Source organism: Ruditapes philippinarum, unplaced genomic scaffold, assembly GCF_026571515.1.
Source record: "Ruditapes philippinarum isolate M1 unplaced genomic scaffold, ASM2657151v2 ctg1538_1_1_1_1, whole genome shotgun sequence".
NCBI classification, from domain to species: Eukaryota; Metazoa; Mollusca; class Bivalvia; order Venerida; family Veneridae; genus Ruditapes; species Ruditapes philippinarum.
Genome location: NW_026863188.1, coordinates 157,486 through 173,363, shown reverse-complemented (window position 1 = coordinate 173,363; position 15,878 = coordinate 157,486). Strand labels below are relative to the sequence as shown.

Below are 15,878 nucleotides of genomic sequence, written 5' to 3'. Positions count from 1 at the left end.
ATGATCTACCGTGTTCTCATGATGGAGTTTACAAATAATGTATATATGAATCAGATCGAGTGATCATGGTCATTCCATGAAGATATAAATTGATTTACAAACTACATGTATTTTTTCCTAAAATTATACTGATTTTCAACATTGTATTCGTTTTCATTCCATTGGTTCAAACATTGTTCAAACATTTAGGAAAATTGTTAAATTGTCTTGTTGGCTGTAGCCCTCACGCAACTTTACAATAATGAAAGTTACTAATACGAGTAACTTATTTAAACACATAATGATTTTTTGGTTTTTGAATTTAATATGACATCGGAACATATTAAGTAAATGACTGACAGAACGGAATGCTCGTCTAAACATCTGTTATTTCTAGAACTACAATTACAATTTTAGTACTTTGTAATATAGTCACATTTTTTTGTGATATTTACAATGGTAAAATCCAAAAAGGACATTTATCACTTATATTTAATAAGAAAGAAATACATTTTTCAGTTTGCTGCTCCACAATAAATACATGTATTTCAAGATAATTCAGTTCTCAATATCTTAGCAGATCTCAGTTAACAATTTTGGAAACCAGAGTGCACTGATACCTAGCATACTGACGCATTTGGGGTTCATTTCTCGATTTTGACCCAAAAATGCGTTTGACCCCAAAGTGCCGCACTTTAGGTTTTTGCCCAAGTGTATTCGACTCCAAAGTGCGTTGTTATAGTGGAGTATAAAATATATGATATCATAATCCTTCCATATATCTAGTAATAAGAAGAAGTTTACTCAGAATATTAACTGAATTCGAAATTGAACAATAAATTACATAGAAGCACATGCTTTTTCCACTTCTTAATGTATCAATTAAAGATGATGAAAAACAGAAGCTGATGTTTTAAATTCATGCGAATCAATTAAAATTGTTTTATCATATGTTACGGATGTTAAATATCATGAATGACAAGTAAACAAACACACAGGTGTATATATAACTAAAGTTTCAAGAGGTCACCACTGTCACACCGTATTGTCATCGAGACTTTATCACGTCAGGGGAGATTACTGTGTACATCATATAGTTGTGTATAGCCCTATTAATCATGAATGAACATTGTTAATATACTTTAGTCCATTGATAACACCGCTTGTCAAAATTCATTCACATTAGTAGACCTAATTTCAGAGATTTCAAACATATTGATTAAACAAGAATATATTTTGAATGAATATTGGATTTAAGTTCAATATTTATCTGAATAAGCTGATCCGGTTTATTAAAATAGGCGCACAGTTTGAATCCGGGTGTATAAGATATTAATGTACACACGTTTTAAAAAAAATCAACGATTTGTTTATTTAAGTCACTCTTTATTTCAATAAATTCAAATTGTTCCATATCGATCATTTTAATGACATTTTCACATTTTTCTAACAGAATAACAGATTTTAACTGTTTGAAGTTAAACTGAAGAATAGTATACTGTAATGTACTAACAGGTGGCTGACATTGAAACATGTTTATGGGAGTACTGTAATTATTTTTACCAGGAAAAGACTTAAACTAAACTTTACATGAGAAGTTTCATAAATGAAACAAAAAGATGAAAAAATGGGGGTCACCGCCATCTCTGAACTATTATTACTGTTACACAAAGGTTAAATCATGAAAACTTACTGTTGTTATTGAATTATATTTAAAATAGTTCAGTCATGAAATCAGTCAGTGTTACTGGATCAATTTAAAAATAGTTTAATTAATCATAGCAGAAGAACATGGTGCAAGATGTTTCCGTGTTACGGGGAATTAAATACAAGTAATCGCTTCTAATAATTGCAGTAATGCACGCAAAATAATGTTACGAGATTGACTTATGGCAAATATTGTAATTGTTGAATAATTCAGGTATGTTAAGGTTTGGTATGTTTATTTTTCGGAAGAAACAATAGAACAGTATTTGATCATACCAAAATATCTGAACATTCATTAGAGAATTAATTTCATCTGCCAAATGTTTTCTGCATTTGTCAATTTTTTCTAGTCTTTAATTGCCCTTTAAAAGCAGACCCTGTATAATTGCATTGCTACTCCTAGATTTTAATATATTTATGAGTTTAAAAAAAGAACTAATTATAAAGACATAAATATGTAATGTCTGACTTTATGAGGTCGTTATTACTAATTTAGAATTGTGGCTTTTGACGAAAAAAACGTAACTGCAGTTTTTGTTGAAAGGTTTATCGTACAAGCTAAGGATTTTTACATCATGGAACTGAAATTTTTTTCGAGATTTTTTTTACCAATTGATGAAAGTTTATTCTAATAACTTGAATGCAAAGTTTAAGATCATTCGCATACTCCGTTTACCAGCACAATCTTTTAGATATATTGTGCAGGATGGCCAAATATGAAATGCATTTTAATGCTTTTAACGGAAATCAGTTACGATCCGCACTAACTATTTTAATGTTTCTTTGCTTATTGACCTCAATGTAGATGTTGAAGAAAATTGAGTATAATTTATAACTTTTAAATTACAATGTAGTTCATGATCATGTGGAATGTAAGAATATGTGTACATGTATTTATTTATTTGAATGACGATGTTTGGAGAAATGTTTGTGCTGAAATGTCTGTTTCGTTATGTTAATTTACGCGTTAACTAATTCAAAATGAAAATTAATATTTGATAATAGAGGATGGAAGGTGGACATTTCACATGTTCTCTTCATTTCTTTTTGTTTTTAAATCTTCATTTAGAAACTTTAACACACGGGCTTATGAATGGGCAGGAAGTACACTGAGGGGTGATTGTGTGGGAGAGTTGAAGGGTGATAGTGTGGGAGAGAAGAAGCCTTCAGATATGTACAAACTTAGATTTTAACAAATTTCTCGCGTTTCATTCACAGAATGGTGCATTGTAAGCAAGTTGTTGCGCTAAGTATATTCTATAGTCGACGAGTGGAGAGAACTGGTTAGCTGTTATGCTCTATCGATTCAACAAACCGATGAAGAGCGAATTCAAATCTAACGCGAATATTGAGTATAAAAGAACTAAATCAATGCACTGGAAACGCTGTATGTTTTTTTCCTCTCTTATAACTCGACTGGATCAATTTATCCACTGCCAGACGGATCCAATGTATTTGTAGATATTGCAATTTTGAATCGCTTTCAGTTTAACGTTAGCGTTTTCCATGGACTATACGTAAAGAAAAATATATATTGATAATTGCGATAATAAATAATAATGATGAACCGATTAACGCGTATCAACTTTAATTGAAACTTATTCTAATATTTGGAAAAATGGGTTATATTATATTGATACTTAACTAATTTTATTTAAACACTTAATTTATTCCGAAAAAAAAATCACGTGTAGTGAGAAAGATAACTATCGTTGGTATTTAAGACAGACCAGCCTGAGGTATAATATTCAACAGGTATATCATTATTTTTATCTTTAAAACTGGCTGCGCATGCGCGAACTGACGTCGATTTTAGTAGTGGTTGGTAGTAAAGCATGTCTAGTCTTATATATGAATTCAGCTTAAGCTAAATAACTATAAACTGATATTGAGTGACTCGGTTCCAATCGAGTAAACGTACCTAGTCAGTGTGTGTTCAATGTTTGAACAGAGACGGAGCCATTAAATAGGAGGATTTTCTTATGGATTTTATTTTACAATCTATGTTATAGTGTACAGTGAGAGTAAGTCAGTGTCATTATTGAATGATAACACGAGAAGGAACATTTTAGGACAAAATGAAGTTGTTTAGATTACGGTTTATTTTACTTGGATTATTGTTATGTTTACACCGTGTGTGGTGTCTAACTTGTGGGACTGAGTTTGACGACACGGCGTCCAGTGCCTATAAGGCTGATATTGTAATTATAGGTGAATTAACGCAAGCATTACCTCCATCTGTTGATAACAATTATAATGCTACAGTAACAATTAATAAACTTCGTAATGTATTTAAAGGAGAGTCTTTATTAAAAAGTCGAAGACTTTTGAACCGGCGGGGTTCGAGTCTTCTAACGATTGGGGAGTTTGGGAAACGAAGTCCCGAATATTGTATAGCTGATGTAGAGAGAGGTGCGGAATATATTTTTTTCCTTAATAAAACTTCTGATATGAAATATTTTAAACTTTCCGCTATGCCAGTGTCGACTAAAAATAAAAAATCCATAAGACGAGCCAAAAAGGATATAAAGAAAATTCTGTGCAATAAATCTACATGTGGTGAGTATTTACATTATATATTGTTGATAGTTTTATCAATTATAATGTTTTCAAATCAGATATTGTTATATAGTAAAGATTCTCATGTTCTAGTAGCAATAAAAACATATATACCCCACTGATTCTTTAACGGGAAGTTTAGTGTTATGAAATAGAAGTAGTTTAAAGGGAATTTTTTACTTGGGGCAGCTGCCAATTAAATCCAAGGAGGGTCGCATTATTATATCCTTCGGCTTGACGGCAACAAAATTATAATTATATAGAAAACGCCATATCGCGTGATGTACGTATTCTTCATAAGTTGTTAAATAAAACATAAAGCCTTTGGTGGTATTATATGTCACATAAAGTCATTGAATTTAAGATAATATTAAATACTTGCCATAACTTAAGGTCATTTAAATAACTGAATAACTGATCATCCCTATTTATGGTAAGATAAATAATTCACATATATAAAAACCAGGCGTTAATTGCACAATCACCGGATATATACTCGTATATTTATATATTTACCAGATAAAATTAAAACCTAATTCAGTTCATTAAAATTTAAATAGCATCACAATTTTAAAACGAGATAACCGAGTTTGGAACAGTAAATATATCAAATGTCTAAAATTCAATGTCACTGTAAAATATGCAGTTTAAGATCAAGGTTTTGTTATCGCGATGACAGATCGCTGTTTGTAAAGTATTTTACCATGTAAAACCATGCCTTATAAGAGTTGTATTTATCTAATTTATACACGTGTGTACTGACTTTAAATATTTATTTCAAGTCGTCGTGTAGCCGTCAAGTTATGTATAAGATATAACACAATTACGTACAATTTTATTATAAAATTATGGTTAAAATAATACTCTGATCATATACCATACTGTAGGTAACTAATAATTTACCATACTGCCTGCAAAGAACAATTTATATATTTAATGGCACATTTGGTGAAGCTTTAAATTAAAACTGCAATTTCCATTAATAAAACGTATCAGGTGTAATTAATTAAACAGATGTTTTTTTCGTTGATAATATATAATATTAATATAAGTAAGAAGTGAGTAGAACAGACTATGTTGACATTTTAATAATGTACGCGTCAATCAGCATAATACATTAGACTATATCTATTTCATTACCATGTAATAATAGATCAATAAACAACGTGTTACTATGTCGCTGTAAGGTAAATTATAGTCAATACCTCAAAACGTAAACATATAAACATTTATCACTAAAAGAAGTAAAATTATTTATTTCCAAATATATTTCAATAACCTGACCTACAGTTCTTAAGAAATCAGACACATTTGGATTCTTTGTGAAAGATATGACGTGACAAAAACTCGGAGGAGTCTTGCAAACGAGATCATCATATCATCAAGGTTAAATTATAATTGGTTCGCATGTATTTAAAACATCAGTTTATGAAATTGTCCCTCGTTCTATTGATCATTATGACCTAATTATATGAGTAGAGAAAAATGCTAGTGTAGCAGTATCAGTTTTTATTGATATTCGTTTTAGTACTTCTTTTATAACAGGAAAATATACTATACATAGACTCCGTACATCTGTATTTCTAACGTAATGACTATTGTGATGAAATCAATTAATATAAAACCACTGCAATAAGAACACATCGTCATGTAGCATTTTACAAATAATAGTTCTAACTTAAGCAGTTGAGCTAATTGAGAATTATGAAGGAGCGGTCGTAGCATATTAAATCGTTCATATAAAGACAGGGGGCGGCGACAATCCTTAGAAAAACATCTACTTGAGCCAGATCAGCAAATTGTGTAACGTTTTACGACTGTATGACAAATGGACCATTTTATCGTCTCAATATAATATGTAAATGCTAATAAAATTAATAAAAACAATTCACTGCTAAAACAGAAATTCAAATTGTGAACGTTTTATTAAAAAATTAATTGTTAAATACATGTATGAAAAAAAATGAATGCTCAAAGAAATTGATTGATGGCGCTATAAATGATGGTGATATTTAAAACCGTGGTAAACTAATTTGTTTGTTAAGGACTAAAGGATGGCTTTATATAAAAATAGGACTGTTTACATATATTTGACGACGTACTATCCCGTCTTCACCGTTCAGGGACGATTATAAAAGTAGAATGAATCAAAATTGTTTTTATATTTGATTTAACCCACCTTTCTCCACTAGTTTTCGCCCAGTATAAATGTGCATACAATTGTGTTTATAAACATGCATAAGATGTGCATAGTTAAATTTTACATAGTTAACACATGTGCATATACATATATATTACAAGATACTTCGATGTTGTAAGAAAAGAGTTCATTTTAGTTAGATATATGTAAAACATTTAAACGTATTTTCAGTGTTTATGATGTACACATGTATTTTAAACGTTAATGTGAATAATCATACCATATAAGACATGAAATCAATTCGGGACAACAAAGATGGCGTCTCGTTATCACAGTAATTCATCATCAAACTTATAAGAATATATTCCTCTAGAGTATCAACTCATCATGATTTCTCTATATATTTGCATTTCTAATTCCCACATGTATGGAGGCACTTCATTGCACTTTCATATAAAATATTTCTGTAGCACACATCAGTGATATATTCTGTGAAGTAAGTCTCATTATTGATCATATAAAACAACGGAATGAGATATTTGAAATATTAACCTCCCAAATGAGAATAAAAAAGCAATACACTATATATATGATCATTTACGAATAAGGGGAGATATGTGCTAGCGGAGCTTGTGGTTATATATGCATAAACACATATAATACATTTATAATACATATATTATACATAATTATATAAAACATATATAATACATATATAATACATGTATACTACATATAATTGCACTTAAGTAGCTCATACTATATAGTGTAAACTACATAATAACATAGTATTAACTATATAATAATACAGTGTTTACTATATAATAAAAAAGTGTAAATCATGTAATAACATAGTGTAAACGTTATATAACATTTTGTAATCTAAAAAGGTTATAAACTATATATAATATTTCGTACACTTTAAAGGTTTAAAATTGCATACTATATGCCGACATTTTACATGATAATCTCCGGGGAGAAGGAATAACTTCCAGTAAAACATGCTAAATATCACACCATCTCATTCTGTTGTATGAATATTTACACTTTCTCTTCTAAAATTTTGCTGATAGAGATGAAAGTTGTTTACAAACTCGTCCTTTTCTGTTCCAGTTGACAACACAATTCTTCTGTCTACTGTAAAAACAACTCATATTTAACGCACTATTAACTAATGCATTGTGGTTGCTTGCAATCGAAATAAAAATGCAATTATTTTACAACCGTCTCGAAGCTATCGGTTCCAATAAAACATGTTTAGCATCTTCTTAAATGCACAGTCAGCCGATAACACGGAGAAGAACCTTGGTCGATAAAAAGGCGACGCCAAAAACTGCACACTCCGCTTTTTTGCAGATTTAGTAAGTTTCGGACGAAGACTTTGTATTCCTATTGTATCTTTCTAAATTCATTGTATATTGATTACGGGCGATGAAATCTCCATATTCGGAAAGAGTAAGAATGAATAACATTGATATAGCATCTAAAATCAATTCAGAATTCTTTATTTGATTCCCTGTGGAAAAATAACTTTACCGCCGGCATTTATTACTTATACGATCAGATATTCTGTTTGGTTTCTCCTTTTTGTTCTTGAAGAAAGCATGTTTTAATAGAATTCAAACTGGATTTTGTTTTGTTAGTTAGCGGTGGGTATTTCATAGCACCGTTTGATAGGAAAACAAAAACATAGAAAAGACGTACCACCTCGTTGTCACATAAACTAGTACCAAAAGAAAAACAACAACAACAACAGTAAATTCTACCGAAGTAGTTTTGGGCCAAAGTACATTGTACGGAAACCAACACTAAGCTATTCTTCCGCAACCAAAGTCAGTACAATCTACTGAAACCAAAATTGACAAAACCAGTACATTATGTGGTAAGCAAAGACTGTACATTTCTATTACATTTCCATTGAAATGAAAACTTGTGCGTAACATCGTTACTAAAGCATGTACATTTCTATCGAAGCCAACATCGATTTCTTTCTATCGTCTCCAAGGTCAGTGCATTTCTTCGATGTCAAAACCCGGTCCTTTTTATCGTTACCAAAGCCAGTACAAAACAAGTGCACATTCTCTTTTCATTTTTGTTTTTGGTGAATATATAGATGTTTGGCATTTATGGCATTCGTCCTTCATTGTCCCAGACATGCAATCCAGTTTGAAATACAATATAAAAACGATATTGAGTTAATTGACTGCCTTGACATAATTGTTTTATTACTGAGGCCATTTAACAAGCAATTGATTACATGTCGTACAACACTTAGCCATTACTTTCCATCCCGCAAATCAATTCTTTTCATCAGAATTATTGGTTAGCTGTCAACTGCATGGTTTAGTCACGAAGAACTTTCTTCTCGAGCAAAATAAATATTTGTATAGTGATCCCAGTGCTTAAATACACTCATATTAACTTGTCTAGAAGACTGGAATATAATGTCTACACTACAAATCTTGCTTTGTGAAAAATTTTAACAACTACTCAAGTTAAAAAGAAAAATAATGATTCCTGTTAAGAACATAAAATTAGAAACTCGTAAAAATACTCGTAACATTTATAATAATGAAAATACTTCTTGGAAAATATAATATCGAACATACAAGGAAACAAGTTTTTCTAACTTATTGAACAAGTCTCCTTATGCAGTGTTATCTAATTTACCCTATGCAAACGGCGCCAGATATATTACTTAATTCGTCTACTTTGAAAAGTCTTTAATTGTCAAATCACCTGAGCTAGTTTAAATCAAAGTACTGGTTAACAGTATAAACACTACATTATAATCCCTAAGTCAGTAAAATTGTGATAACACCGTCCATTTTTATACACTTTACTTGATGATGAGTATTATATTGAGCAATATTGAGGTGTACCTCTCCCTGACAAAATGAGGTAGGTCCTCCCTGACATAACGAGGTAGATAACTCTTCTTGACATAACGAGCTAACTAACTCTCCCTGACATAGCGAAATAGTTTATTCTTCCTGACATAACGTGGCAGCTAACTCTCCCTGGCATAACGAGGCAGATAAATCTCCTTGACATAACGAAAAAGGTAACTCTCCCTGACATAACGATGCAGGTAACTCTCCCTGACATAACGAGGTAGGTAACTCTCATTTGTACCACCTCTGTTTTCAGCATTAGTGTAGAATTTCCCTCCTTCAAAGGTGGTATTTTCATGATTGATAATAATGTGCTTTCTTCTGTGTTATGTACCTAGTATTGCCTTTCAGTTTGGTATGCCAGATATTCTTATGTTGAATGATTATTTCAGAAAGTCTCTGAGTAATTTATGGCCTCAAACTGTACAGAATGTGAGTGACTTAATATTATGTGTCTGGAGTGAACTCTTTCACGAGATTAATTAGTTCACTGTCTCATTTGTAATAAAAGCAAAAAAAAAACTGTTCTAAGATAAAAGTAAAATCTATAAACTCGTTGGAAAAATTGCTTTTACGTGACTTCAGTTGCCATGGTTATTTATGTGTTTCTAGGGACTGTTTTCCAGGCAAATTGCTGTATAAAATATAGACGAATATCTTGCATTAAATTTGTAAATATTGTTTTGATTAGGACTGTACAAAATACTATATAAAGAATGGTTTTATCAACTCTGTATGTCTTAAACATTCAGAGGAACCGGAATGATTTTATATTTTCTTTAATTTTTATGAAAATTGTATTATATCGCTGAACAAACATTTACATATTTATACAGACAAAGTTAAATAACAATAACTAAGTTCTTCAATGGTCCCTGATATCTTGTTTATGTTTGTTTATACCGTATCTAATAATTTATGCTTATACAATATTTGTAGTATTGTTTGAAATATAAAAGGCAGCAAGATTTTACACAAAATGGTCTATATTCTTTAATATATTTATGTCATTCAGTGTACGGTGAAAAACTAAACAGACATTTACGTTTCCTGTCCGCTTTATAATTGGAATTTGATTTATTTATCTTATCGTTCTAATAATTAATGTATATCTCAAGTTTTAAGATAAGGGTTTAACTATTTGAAGCATGCATTTTGCAAGTTTCATATTTTACCACATGTTTGTCTGTCTGCTCCTTTACGACTTTGAATGATTTTGTTAAGCAACAGCTTCCGCTGTTTTCCATTTTTATTAGAATCACCTTCCAAGCTAATTGATTCGTCTGAAGCCGGGATCAAACGTCCACATACTGACTGTGTATTGTACACAGTAAAGACACGTGAGCACGTGCCTCGGGTCAATAACTAATGATATATATTGTCGGAAAATATCGCTCTAACATAGGTTATGTTGGTGGAATGATTAAAGTAACAATTATTATTAAACATTGTTGTTATAAAATATAAAAAATTCGCGGTAAATGATAAATGAATGATGAACCATTGTGACAAGATAGTGTTTTGCTGTAAAGTTACATAGTCATTCTTACGCAGCAGAAAACATTTACAGACCTAACTTGACACCTTAACCGCGGAACAATTTACAGTTTTTAATCCTTTAAAATATTTTTTGATAACTACTTTATGTTATAGATATTATTATAATCTAATGATCAACTATAATTCCAATTGTTATGCTGTGCCTTTTTAAAGTTTTAAAGTAATCCCCTTATAATGTTATATCAATGTTATAGTGAAAGTGTTTGGTGCAAGTTTTATGTGCAATTTTTATTTTTCATATGATATTACATATATCAGATCATTGCTTAGCTAGTTTTTACAGGAAGGTTTAACACGATGGAACGTAAGTTACATGTATATATCGTTACAAGTAAATATTTTAGCCAGCAAAAACAATCAAAATAGGACAAAGTCTTGTATTTTATTTTTATTTTTTTCTTCTTTACTCTCGGATGAAAAAGAATGTATGTTTAAAGTGATTTCGCTTTTGAAAATATTACATTCAGTAATTAGAATTATCATAAAATATTACATTCAGTAATTAGAATTATCATAAAATATTACATTCAGTAATTAGAATTATCATAAAAAATACATAAGGATGTTTTTACGACTGGAAAACAATTTGCATAATATGTGATGACCAGAAACGTTTTAACTTCCTCCTGTTACATGAAATGTGTAATTTGATAAATTAATAAGAATACATTATAGAAAGTACTGAGAGTACATAATTGTCAAATCCAACAAGGAAAAAAGTCGGATGCGAAACTGGTAGTCGATAATGTACATGTATTTTTAATCTTAGTGTGTAAGAAAGTAAGGCTTAACTCGACAGAGGTGCCTATGTGTCTATTAGGATTTCAATACAAGTCATTTTGTCTTTCTGTTCTTTATTTTTTGTTTGTTTATTTGTTTGCTGGGGGCTTTTGTGTGTTTAATCTTTTTATCACATGACTCATTTTACAAGGAGAATGTCTGGTTAAATGTCCGAAGTTATGTCATAGTACCGTCATAGTACCGTCGTAGTCATACTGGTACTATTGTATTTAACTGACCGCGTATACGCATCTAACCGGAAAACTATTTTAAGAGTAGGTAACTTGCACTAAAGTTTTTTTGTTCAAATATCATTAAGGTAAAACTATGCGACATTTTGTCTATATCAGTGCAAAGCTTCTTGTGGCATTTTCTTTGTTGTTCTTAATACAAAGATTGATATCGCTTTAATCAATTTTATATTTATCATGATAGCAGAAACAATACAACAGTAAAATATTTACAACATGACTTTAATAAATGTGGGCTTCATATACCAGTCATTACGTATAAGTAAATTCCTTCAATTAAATTGTTTAAAATACGGGACTTTAAGATTGTATGGGAGTTTTGTAGTAACTTGATAAAGATTAAGTATGCGATCAATTAAATGGTAAAGATTAATATGATAGGCCCGGTGATGGTGGGTATATTTGAATTATTCAAAACTTATTTAAAAACTAACTCTTGTGAAATCACATATTTTAATATGAATGTTGAATTGTTAAAATTTTGATGGGGTATATGCTTCCCACATACTGTAGATGATTGATTAAGTTGTGATGCATTTTCCTAAATTTTATAAGGGTAGATATGCTTTATGAAAACACGAGTGGGTTTACAATGTAGTCCAAACTTTTGTGGTATGTTGATTTTGTTTGTTAAGATTTAAAGTAAAAGCTACTCGCCTGTTGACATTTGTGGGATGAAGTGTTTGCATTTCCGCTCTTAACTACAATATGAGTTTACAAGCTGTGAAAAGTCTACAATTACATTGGGATAGCACGGAAACAGACTTAGGGTGGTACCTTATTTCGGGTACTTAACATTTTATAATGACATTTTTTCAGTAATCAATTTAGCAATACTTAAACTGTCCTTCTCTAGAAATCATTTAAACGAGTCAATTAGGTTTTCCCTTTTAGGGCACGAACACACACATCTTATCAGTTATCTCAATGGACATTATTGATATTGCACCGCATACCAAAACCTCCTCCGCACAGTTTACTTAATATAATATTATCTAACAAAATGGCGGCATCAAGATGTTTTACATAAGTCGGATATGTAACAGTGATATTGAATGACATTGACTCGCTAACCTAGTGATGAATGAAATCAAATATTTTCAACAACACTAAATTCTCACACATAACACCACCCATGTTGCATGTAGCTATGAAAAATAACACATTTTGCCTTTACATGTTTAATATGTTAGAAATACTATATATTATATATAAGCTATTAGTGTTCATCCCAAGTCTCTTATGACAAACTTTTTTTTCAGATCCTGTTTTAAATAATTGAGTAGCTTTTAAACAAAATCGAAATCATGCCAGTATAATTTCACTCATGATTACCTTAAAGCAAATGATTTACTGTTGAACACGTGACTTCTTCATTTATTTCCAATGCATTATCATGGGGACAAATGAAAATGCACATCATATTACATTTTTAGAATAATAATTATATTCAAGTGAAAATATACTTGTACAGCACGATCGGGTTTTACTTTCTACATAGACGTACTTGATGGTTTAGATATGGATGTTGAAAGACTACGATGCCAGAGAATCCAAACTGTCAAGGAATCAAAGGATATTTTCAAAGTATTTAATCTGTTATGTCGAGTCGTGAGCATTGATCGATAGTAAGCAGAAGATATGAATTAAATTCCCGATGGTGCCTGTGAGCAATCAATTTAATTGTTTCTGAGTGAAAACAACGTGCACATTTTTAAAACATGTTAAATATCTAAAAATAATCTAATCCTAAACAAATCTGGAACTAAATTTTCCTAAAATAATAAATATTGTAAAGTGAAATGATAACGTATCGGGCTTTTAAAATCTCGTTATTCTCGAGATAATTCGTAATAATGGATAACTGTAACTTGGCTGCAACATGTGCCTCTTTGTAATTAGCAGTAGATATGTTTATTGTTAATGTTTCGTTTCAAGCAAGAAGCTCTGTGAATTCGATTTTCGATTTTCTTGTCTCAATGTGATGTACTGCAGATGGCCAAATTCAAAATACCCAAACGATTCCAAAATGTCTCTTGAAAAATATCTATTTAGAGATCTATCGTGGGTATTCCGATATAATCCAGCTGCAATTTGTACTTTTTTGTATCTTATTTCAAAATGTAATAAAAATTGAACCTGCGTGAAAGATTCAATTATCTTTGAACCGGAACAAACCTCTGTTTATCCTGTAAAACATGGACCCCACGTGCATGAATAATAATGTCCGTAATTAACTATTTGATAAAAAAAAACAGAAAGAGATCGTAAAGGTTAGTCTATACATGTGTTTATGACCAAAACATATTATAAACTAAAATGAAACTTAGTGATAGATAGCTAAACCATCAATGTTTAAACTAAGTCAGTCCTTTATGTACATAATCGAACCTGTATGAAATATTCTTTGTTAAACATTTCACATTTAGAAGTCAAATTCCAATATCTGTACATATAACCTTCAGATGACAGTCCGCCGCCGTCTGTAGTTTAAATCCTGCAGATGACAGTCCGCCGCCGTCTGTAGTTTAAATCCTGCAAATGACAGTCCAGCACCGTCTGTACATTATAACCTGCAGATGACATTCCGCCGCCGTCTGTAGTTAAATCCTTCAGATGACAGTCCGCCGCCATCTGTAGTTTAAATCCTGCAGATGACAGTCCGCCGCCGTCTGTAGTTTAAATCCTGCATACGAAAGTCTTACAAACTGAAGTTTGACAGTCTGTTATTTCAGCAACTTTTCAAGCTCCTACATCTAAGATTTATTTACATTTTATCTTCCAAGTTTGGGGAGCTGCTTTCTTTATTAGTGTTTTTCATCGAGATTTCTTTTTTATTTAGTTGTTTGATAACGTTGATATGATCACTGTGATAAATAATGTAGATTTAATCCAATTAACTTTACCATGATCATTCCTCATCTAGCGTTATACAGTTCCATTATCTTTTAAGACTGTTCCAGTGTGTACGTCAAGTTTTTTTTACTTTTCTTGACCTATGTAAGATGGGATCTGTCAGACCTAGACTTCTGAAACTCTGCTAGAAACCTGTATTTATTATATTACCGTTTTTTGTAAAATTTGAGTATATATAAAGTAATGTTTATTAAGACAAATAAATATGACAAATCCCCATTAACATGCTATATGTAAAATGTAAAACGATTTTATAAATAGAACATTTTAAATTCGTATATTACTTACCTATATCTTAGCAGTTGTATCCTTAAAAAGTGCGTGAGAAAATCATGTTTAATTTGCTCAATTCTGTCATATAAAGCTAGACTGATTATGTCTTATAAAAGCAGTTATTTGCACACAATTTCCTCCCACTTGTCACCACGGGCCCATCAAATTAATATATACTTTAACCAGCATCCACTTTCAGATGTATTCTTCCCTTAATTGGATACGTTATATTTCTGGACAGGAGAAATCGATTTCCTTTCTTTTCGCTCGTGACGCCATTAATTCTCATTTTGTATCTCCTGTAGATTTGCTGCTATATCATGAATTGATTCGATTAGGAATTCAGTCAAATATTTGCATTGTTATTCTACAGAAGTCGTCTGATCCACTGTACGCTTCCTAACTTCAGTAACAAGATTTTATCAGATTGAGTTTCTGCATCACAATATGCATCTTTATCTTGGAATGTTGGTACAACTATTGTTACTTTTAACTTTGTTTCAACTTTCTCCATTAGCTAATAACTGACGAGTAATATTTTACTTTTTAACATATAAATAAGCTATATACTATTCGTTTAAATTCGTTTGACAAAGACCGGCTAAGAGGCATTGAGGTGCTTCTAGACCGATGTTTACAGTCTCAACATATCTCTGTCAGTCTGTACCCAACTATATATATGTGAACACTTATGTACGATAGACGTATATATGAGAATAATGTATATGTTGAGTTTTGTAAGTTTGATAGAACTATTTCTGTAACGACCAGACAATCCTTATCAGCTCTCTCTCTTCTCGTGAAAATGGTATTTGTCCC

The 15,878-nt window shown here is 31.1% G+C and overlaps 1 protein-coding gene across 2 annotated transcripts in view; it reads left to right on the top strand.

Annotated features, from left to right (window-relative positions):
* Positions 1-3,189: 3,189 nt before the first annotated feature.
* LOC132721421 (pro-neuregulin-1, membrane-bound isoform-like) overlaps positions 3,190-15,878 on the top strand; it is a 53,543-nt gene continuing 40,854 nt past the window's right edge. For both annotated transcript variants that reach the window (XM_060705727.1, XM_060705726.1), the window contains exon 1: positions 3,190-4,245. In XM_060705727.1, coding sequence (XP_060561710.1) covers positions 3,765-4,245 — 481 coding nt within the window. In that variant the 5' untranslated portion in view covers positions 3,190-3,764. The remainder of the gene's footprint in view (positions 4,246-15,878) is intronic.